The sequence below is a fragment of the Protopterus annectens genome, chromosome 11.part0 (genome assembly GCF_019279795.1).
Source record: "Protopterus annectens isolate FY-2018-M chromosome 11.part0, PAN1.0, whole genome shotgun sequence".
NCBI classification, from domain to species: Eukaryota; Metazoa; Chordata; order Ceratodontiformes; family Protopteridae; genus Protopterus; species Protopterus annectens.
This window is the reverse complement of record NC_056745.1, coordinates 1,136,994,460-1,137,004,459: the sequence shown is the minus strand read 5'-3', so window position 1 is coordinate 1,137,004,459 and position 10,000 is coordinate 1,136,994,460. Positions and strand designations below refer to the sequence as shown.

The 10,000-nt window shown below is 36.7% G+C and overlaps 1 protein-coding gene across 1 annotated transcript in view; it reads right to left on the bottom strand.

Moving 5' to 3' along the window:
* Positions 1–10,000, bottom strand: part of EFCAB6 (EF-hand calcium binding domain 6) — a 3,527,179-nt gene that overhangs the window by 2,612,678 nt on the left and 904,501 nt on the right. Inside the window, exon 6 of the mRNA XM_044088493.1 lies at positions 3,673–3,809. Coding sequence (XP_043944428.1) covers positions 3,673–3,809 — 137 coding nt within the window. The remainder of the gene's footprint in view (positions 1–3,672; positions 3,810–10,000) is intronic.

Below are 10,000 nucleotides of genomic sequence, written 5' to 3'. Positions count from 1 at the left end.
GATCCCAGAGGGAAGATGGAGAGAAAGACTATTTACAAAGTTTATAGAATGGCCAGAGAGTGGAGGGCATGGGGATGGAAGAGGAAGATAGTCCGGCACTTTTCTTGGGCTGCCATTGATCCTTGGCAGAAGCTTCTTTTTTCTTAGAGTTGCCTTGATACTGTTTTGTACTGTTTCCTAGACTTTTGGGACTATTTAAAATGTTTTTTGTAGAACGGCACTGGACAGGAAGGGAAGTTCCTATTATATATAGGAATGGGGGATTAAAAATCTGCTTGACTCCTTGGATGTGTTTACCCTTCTCATTGAATCTTTTCAAAACTTCCATGAAAAGGTGCCAAACAGAACATCCTTGTCCTATGAAGTATCTGGACTTTGTACCTTGACTTCCTCATGCAAATTTAGGGATTTAAACCATATATAAATATGCATAGTAAATCCAGCTGTAACTGCTCAAGATATTGCATCAGCAGCATCATAGGAACATTTTAAAGAATGCTTAGTGACCTAAGTAACAACAGGCACCATGCTGAGCAGGGAGGATTTAATATATGACAAAGGTAAATAAGCAAGGATTTTGTTCAGGTTAGCAAAGGATCCACACAAATACTTTGCCACGTGAGCCTGACAGTTCACCATCCTAAAAGCAATGATATAAATATAAACTTCCTTCCCATACCTGTCAAAGTCTCTTCCATCCTTATCCAATGGTACAGGGTAACTAGCAGAAAGATATCTGGTGCCAGTGTCTTACGTTAAAGAAATCACAGAAAGATCAGCCATAGGGCTGCAAAAAAAAAGGCAATTTATGGATCTGTAGCACTTTTGTCTGGCTTCTTTGGAACAGGAGTTGACTATCATGTGAAATACATGCTGCACTTAAATCACTCTCCACAGGAGGAATAGCTAGAGGCTTACCTTCAAGAGGTCTTGATATCTTATTTGGGACCCAGGGAACCTCATTTTCTGCCCACTAGAAAAGATCCTTCATTTTACCAATGGTGTCAGAAAAAGCAGTTTCTTCCACTAGAGAATGTGAAGAAATACTTTCTTCAGATTCTTATTCCAAACAGTCAGACAAAAACACCCGGGAGGCATAATCTACACCAGTGTCTGATGTCAGACTGGGAATCACTACTAGAAGGAGATGAAGATCTTTTTCTTTTCTTTTCATGGAAGGAGAAGGGGGAGGTAAAAGGCAATGGTTGAAAGACCTTAAAAAGACCTTTAGGAAAGGAATACCATTCCTCTTTAAACATCATAAAATATGGAGTTAAACATGGAGTTCAATAAGGAGAAACATGCTTTATGTATTTTATTTCTTGGAGTGTCCAGAGCCAGATTATGAACTGCAATGCATGTACAGACTTTAATACAGGAGACCAGTACTTCTTCCCTTACTAGTACTTGAAGGATACTGTCAGACTCTTCAGAAATAACAATGCATAGTTCTCTCTTCTCTGAGACAGGCATATGTCTAGCTGTAGAGGACATACTAGACTTCCGACCCTTAGTAATGTTCCTAGGAGCAGCACCAGTGAGGTCAGAAGGGGGAGATGGATGGTTTAAAGACTCCAAAGGTGCCACAGCAGAGTCTTCTGTCAATGGCCGAGAGGCAAAGAGTATTAAGTAGCCACTTTGATCACCTCTCTAACCATTTCCTTTTTCTTTAGAGTCGGGGGGGATGACATCTGAGGTACCAGCAATGGAATCCAAAGCAGATTCTGTAAGGGATATAAACATTTGTTTTTGAGGTAAATGCTAAGGGAGCTAAGCATGCTTATAATTGTTTTAGACAGGAAGAATAGACAAATACTACATGACTTATTTGTGTGTGACTCTCAAACACAAAATAGGGTGAATCCTTGTAAGGAATCTGCCTGCCACAGACACTTTATTTTTCTCTAGACATAAGAAACACAGCAATTACTTTTCCTCAAAAATGGAAGGAAAATCCCCTAAAGGGTACTCATCTGCTCAAAAGATCAAGCAAGCCAACTGCCAAAACACTGAAGAAGCAGCAAAGATAGACTCTGCTTGAAATGTTCAAAGGCAAGAAAGTTTTGAATTTTGGTGCCAGTACATTTGATTTTATACCAGCATGCCCTTGAGTTTCCTCAGATGTATGGCACATGTGAAAGCATCCAAAAGCTTTCACATATTGACTGAACATCCAGTCCTTAACATAGTATTCCCATATAGCTATGTGCTACTCAGAAGTGATCTAATGTTGAACATCATGATATGATTTACAAAATAATGATTAAAGGCCATTACACCTCTGGTATAAACTACTTCTAAAATCTGTAATGCATTAATGTAAACATATAGGCACGTACAAAATGGCACACTTCAAGTCATGTGGCATTCCACTACCAAAAAATGGCACTGACACTAGGAGGAAAGGATCTGGTGAGTCTCCTAGTATGAAGGCATAATTCCTAACCAAGATAAAAGTGACTTTGATTTGAATAATGAACTGGCTGCTGGAGAAATCAGCTTTGGGGAAAATGGGCAGCTGATCATTTTCTCATTCATCTGTGGGGAATGGGTTATATGGTGAGGGGGTGAAGGAATCCAATCTCCCAAGGATCAGAAGAAGAGTAACAAATCAGCCTTTACCTTAGTGGTTTCCATACATAAGGGGTAATTCAAGAATGCCTGCCACAAGGCATGCACATAAGTGTCCATTCAGTATATCTCAATATCAGTGCATTAACCTAGGTAAAAATCTATCCCATGGCTCTAGGCAACAGATGAAGGCACAATAACCTCCACGGTTTCACTGGTGCATTAGATGACAGAGTGACATCCACTGTATGACAGCAAGTACAATGATACTGAGGTTAAAGGTGCAGTAGAAGCTGTACTAGTAAACCAGTTATAAGGCCAATGTTTATGACAAGAAATATTCCACTAAAAATATATGATGCTATAAGGTTTGGATTATTTCCAAACTATTTTGTATAATCACAATAATTAATTATCTATTCATGCTTCACTAGCATGAACAAAGCATATTGCCTGAGTATATGCCTAGCCTTGTTCAGAGATGACTGGCACATATTGTATTATACTACAGTGGTCTAGTCTACTCTTTCAACTCAGCTGTTAGTCCATTAAACTATTTAACAAGAACTAAAGTGCAACCACTAGTCATGAGAGAGGCACAACAATAGCAGTTTATTGTAGTAGACATGCAAAGTAAAAAAACGTGCACTCATTTTAATGCCCAAGCCTTAGCATATCCATTAATCTTTCAGGACTGCAGAAAGTTATATTGTGCAAGAAGGAATAAATGCAGGAGGCACTGACAAGGAAATTATGTACCTTTAAAAAAGCAACAAGGATAAACAGTCTGGATAAAGCAAAACCACTAAACAGTGTGTTTAAGTAATCTGCACACAGTAACACTAACTAATAGCACAGTTAACAGTCTCCACAAAGTAATAATAATAAGCTTCAAGGGCAAATAATATACACGGGAATCACCATGAATAAAGAGAAGATAAACATGGGTAAATGATATGCACAATATAACATCAATGAGTACTATGAGCAAAAATATCTGCAAATAACATGGGTAGACATACTGGGTAGTATATTCACTTTATAAATGTGTAAACATTAAACAAGTTCTCTGCAGCTTAATTTGCTTTATCAATTATTTACCTGTCATATTCAGCATCTTTCATGCGAAAACAATATTTTTCAAGGACTTTTCTTAATTCGTGGTACTGTATATGACCATTGTGGTTATAATCAAAAAGTCTAAACCCACGGATTACATTTTTAAGATTCTTTGAAATCTGTAAAAATACAACATTGAACAAAAAATTCCTAGTAAATACTAAATTTCCAGCTAAATGGCATCTGATTAGACAATTTAAAAACAACTAGAAAATAGACTAAAATAAGGTGATTGACTGACTCAATATAATGTAAACAATAAAGTTAATACACTATGACAATTCAAAGATATGAATTGTATTTTCAATTCTTGCACAAATGATTGCCTTTTATAAAAAATCTTGCCCTATCTCCCATTAAAACGCAATGTTCTTGTTATACTTGTATGCAAATTGTCACATTTTTCTCAGCCTGTGGAAACCTTATTCTTACTTCATGTTATTAATCATGTTCCACTAATGTAGATGGACTATCTAGACAGAAAGCTTTGCACTGTAAAGTAAGGACAGTTTTAAAAATACTCATTAGAGCAAAGGAATGTGCCTTTCGAAAGGAATAAGAAGAAATCACCGAACTGGAAGAAAACTTGGGAGCATATAAAGAACACAAAAATTACAATGGGAACTAATGTGAATTCATAATCTAACTACGGAACCGAGACCTGTAATGTAATCGCACTAACATGATGCACTATCTTTGACACCCTTTATCTAGTGCTTCTTTAGGCAAAGGACAAATGATCCAAAAACAACTTAAAAAAAAAAAAAAAAAGAGTAAAATAAAGCCCTTACCGTCATGACTCAAAACATATTACACAAAAATACTGTATAGTATTTTAATCCACAAGTACTGAAGAGAATTACTTTTGGTACATAATAAACCAACTTAATTATATTAGTAGTTACTGAACATGCATACCTTTATTTAAGAAACAATGTAGCACACTGACTAAAATGAGGCTGCAAAGTTGGAGGGCTGGCTTGCTGGCTTTGAATTCTATCTGGCTCCTCTGCATATAATGCAAATTTACTCTTCTTCACAGTATCCAAGGAATATCTCTGAGACAGAGTACTTTGTTGGTCTTCATTTGTGTGTCCTCCTGGTGACCATTAACTGTTTGGCTCCACATTTTTTTTTACCTTAAATCTTCCTAGTCCTACTACCAAGGCTGGGACCACACAAATAGTGGGTTGGAATTATAGGCCCATCAGTCTAACCAGCCATATATACAAAGCTACAGAATGTATCATAGCAGAACTCATTTATGCAGACACAGACAACTTAACCTTCTCCTGAACCTATAAAAGCTTCTTTGAAAAGGTTACAGGGCCTGTGGACAATGGTCAGTCCATGCTCATTGCTTATCTTGACCTGGCCAAGACTTCTGACACTATTCCCCATGCTGGTATTATTGAAAAAAAAAAAAAAGACAAGCTTATGTAAACCCCTATGTTGTCCACTGAATTGCATATTGGCTATCTAATGGATCCCAAGTTGTGAAAGTTGTTGGTTTCCTCTCTGAATGTAATTTTGTAACTAGTGGGGTACCACAGGTATCAATTCTGGTCTCTCTCCTGCTTAACATTTATTTTGCAGACATCCAAGCCAATATCCCAAAAGTGGGGTTGACCAAGTTTGTAGATGACTGCAAACTGGGCACTGATATCTGCTTATCCATGGATACAAAACAACTCCAGCAAGGGCTGGAATATGTGCATATATAGTGTATCAAACTAAATTAAAACAGTGCAGCATAGTACGGTTTGACAGAAATATTGTTTCCGCCTCGTGTTATAAATGATACTCCTCCTCAGACAGATACAGACATAACTATCTGCATAAGTACCTAGATCTGTTATCTCTCATTCCACCGCAGTCAAGAAATCATTCTACCTGGACCAGTTGATTTACAAGGGAAATATCTTCACGATCCATAGCAGTCATTTTGCCACTGTACTCTTTCCTTTTCAGACCCACCATCATCATTACTGAATACAATGCCTCCTTTTGGAATGTACAAATCCAAGCATATTGTTCATCTGGAAAGGCCTCAAAGATTTCTAACCAAGAAGATTAAAGGTCTTAAATCCTTCCACTATCCCAATAGATTAGTATGACTATCCATATACTTAGTGGTCTACATATTGCTGTGAGGTGTTCTGTGTCATGCTTTTCCAGCCAATAAAGACAGTTCTATTTGATCTCCTATCTGCTTGCAAAGCTAGTGGAGCTACAAATACCCAAACTAAGGACATAAATCTACACCAATAAATAAGCAAGATTCACAGGACAGATAGGTTCCTAACTCAAAGTATTCCTAGCCTATAGAATAAGTTACCACTACAAGTCATATAAAGTATTACTTTGGCTACCTTTAAAGCTAGTCTTGATAATTAGGCAGGTACATACAAATTTACATCAATGTTGTCTTGTACTGCCCTGCTTGGTTTGGGAGGTGAGCACTATTAAGTGCTTGAAAAGGGGGGCAAGAACTTTCAAGTTTGTCTGCTCAAAAGAGTTTATGGATAGACATCTTATGGTCCCAGTGATCACTTGCCTAGTATGTTTCCACACTCCTACAGAAAGGGGAAGTATAGCAGGGCAGCTGGCAGCATCTCATATGCTGCATTGCATGCCTGATATGCCCTAAATGGGTGGAGCTATTGACTTTACTTGCTTCACCACTTGTAGCATAGAATGCTAACAGGAATCTGCTGCACAATTATGCCACCATCCCTATCAAAGGGGATGTACCTAATTCTCAGGCAAAAGCCTCCTCCCTCGCTCTGGCCCCATATAAGCTATCAAGCTACTCCTTCTCATCTACGCACTTCAGTCCTTCTCCTCCAGTGGTTAATTCTCAAGCCCATGGATTGGAAGGGTGGTAGTGAGGGCTGCATCCTTCTTCTAAGATGGAGACATCTGTGCTCAGGTGACAGCATAGTGTTACCCTTTCCCTCTATGCAAGATGGTGCCTGTATAAGTAGGCATGTCCTAAAAATAAAATTAAACTGGTAAATAGCCTGAGGTTCTAGAACAAAAAATATTTCCTTAGTTTCCCCAAATGGTTGCATAAATAATTACATTTTCTATCTGAAACACCTTAATGTTACAGGGAAAATGGAAGTAACTCGAATTCTTTACGAAAGTTTTAATTTTGGTAAAAAAAAAAAAAACAGTGAACTTCAGTCCTCTGCACTAGCTGTAGGTATGGTTTGTCCTGCAAAATCTCATGTTAACATAAAAAGTGGGAGCTCAGCTTATCAATTAAAAGAAATAAAGAAAGGTATGTTCTAGAAGTTGAATGTGACTCAACAGCAATGGAGAGCTGATGTATATTTTAAGTTTTTATGTTCTGTATTATTACTCCAGACAGCAATCAAATGAGTTATGTGCCCATATGCCTGTAAATATGCAGGTGTGGATACACAGAAAGTAAACCGAGAAATTACAGACCTTTTAATAATTTTGTAAAAAACAAAAATTTTCCCCAGGCCTCCAATGAAAATGAAAAGGGGCTATGATTAGTTGGAATTTCCCAGTAAATCAAGACAAATAAATTAGTCAATCATTCAAAAAAAGGAAAAAAAGATAAACCAACTTGCACAGGCAAAGAACTACTTTATATTATTACAAAATACAAAGAGATGGTATAATTTCTTTGTAAGTGTTCTTACGACTTTTTGCATATTAGGTTTGATTAAAAAATACATGAACTAAAAGACAGAAACTATCCTGTAGTCTACCATTCCTGAGCAATACAGAAACTATCCTGTAGTCTGCCATTCCTACAGTAGGAGGTGTAGCAGCCAGTACAACCAAAATAGGGGATCCTAGGAAGCCATGCTTGTAGCTTCTAGATGCCAGGGGGCATGAGCAAAGTAGCTCTAGGTAACATGACAATGAAACAGTAAAAAACTCAGCTGAACTATCATGGAGCAGTAGATCACAGGTAACTTTCTCTGCTCATCAAAAGATTTTTTTTATTTTTTTGTGACAGACACACTTCTGTTTATTCCCAAAACACTGCTCCTTTACTTTTTGTATTTTTAGTCAAGCCAAATGAAGCTAAGCTTTTGTCTCATGAAGTCTTAAGACAGGATGAATCTCTCTATAAAGAAATAATACTCTGTGTGTACTTCAACATTAAACAGTTTACCTATGCCACAATTTTAGGTGGCACAGTGGTGCAGCAGTTAGCATTGTCACCTCACAGCAGCAGGTTTTCTGGTTTGAATCTCGGCTGGGATGCCTTCTGTGTGGAGTCTGCATGTCCTCCCCGCATTTCCATGCGTTTCTTCCAGGTGCTATGGTTTCCTCCCACATTCTAAAGACATGCAAATGGAGCATTTCTCCCCAGGCCTCCTCTGAAAATGGGCTCTTTCCCAGTTGGGATTTCCTGATAAACAAATGTTAAATAAATAAATGTATTTGTTGTATTTTTCCATGTATGTATGTGTGTGGGAGTGAATGTGACTAGTGTGTGTGTGTGCTTGTGAGTACAGGGAACTTCACTAAATGAGATTAAGCCAAAACATAGATAATCATCACAACCATTTACCTATTTTCATTCAGTCACACATTTTGATTAGAGTATTTCCTGAATAAGGGAACTTTGCTGGTAAGAAACTGCTCCCCTTCTGCTAAGACATCTGACAGATACCGAGTGGGCTTATTGCTTAAAAAATTCTTTCAGTTTTTAAGTTGGCCTTTCAAGTCATATTCTGTGTAGGGCAGTATTTTTGGCACAGATTAGTAGCTAAAAATCATACTGATGTGTGTGTGTGTTTTGTTTATCCAGCTAGATCTACATAAATATGTATGTGTGTGTGTGTGTGTGTATATATATATATATATATATATATATATATATATATATATATATATATATATATATATATATATTTATATATATATATATATATATATATATGGGTCTATATTATGTGATCAAATGATTAGGTGATCAAGCACCTAAACATCGATGACATAATATCGAACTGCAAAACAGTGAACATCGCCGGGAAATGTTACCGTTGGCCACACAAAAAAATTAACTTTACAGCCAAACTAAGTGGGGGGCTGTGCCCCCCACAACCCCCATAAGTAAATATACCAACTCTGAGATCGCTCCACAGTGGAGAAAATGGCAAAATCCAGCAAACGGCCAAGGGGAATCTTTCCCTGCATTAAACTGGCCATTCGCTGCTTTTTGCTTTCGATATTACATGGTCGATGTTTAGGTGTTCGATCACCTAATCATTTGATCATGTAACATAGACCCCATATCTATATATATATATATATATATATATATATATAGATATATATATATATATATACATACACACACACACACACACATATATATATATATATATATATATATATTTATATATGTATAAAATATATATATATATATATATATATATATATATATATAACACACACACATAACACACACACACACACACGCACACACATACATATATATATATATATATATATATATATATATATATATATACACACTCCTGTATCACATTATCGACTTACCATAACTTCAAATGTCTAAATGTCAGCCATAAATGTCAAAATCCACAACAAAAAAGAAAAAAGATATTTTTTGCATGGATGCAAGTCCCCTATTCCCCCACAAACCCTGCTAAGTACATTTACCAATTCTGAATCACACCAAAAATAGCAAATTCCCTGATTCCCACTGTTCTCTGATCTCAGTTAACAGAGTCCCTCATTCATTAATCTATATTTGACATTCTGAGTTTTGACATTTACAGCTGAACATTTAGCCATTATGTTGGTAATGTGACACAGACCCAGATATACAAATATGGCTTTGGGTGCCACTGTGAGAGAGTTAATTCTGCTACAGAAATTTGGAAAAGTTTAAACCTGTTACCCCATGGTAGGACTAGAGGCTAAATATAGCCTCTTTTCCCATTCAGTTCAGAAGTTTCATAAGGACAGAAAGAAATGGCAAGAAAGTCCATGAATTTCTGAGGTGCTTTATTCTTCTTACTTACACTGAAGTTGAAGCATGTTAGAGGAGTTAGCTGGATTATTTTCAAGAAAAGTAGAGAAAGCTTATTATACTGTCTGTACAGATTCTGAAAATTTTGTCTTGGACTTAAATGATAACAGGTAACAAGGACACGGTGCATCTTTTAACTATAAACAGTTTACACGTTAAAAATTTCTTCTATCTGAATATCATATGTCTGATTGGTGTTATTTATTTAGCAAGTTCTGAACTGTCTGCACATTCATTTCGAAATGAAAGAAACTCTAT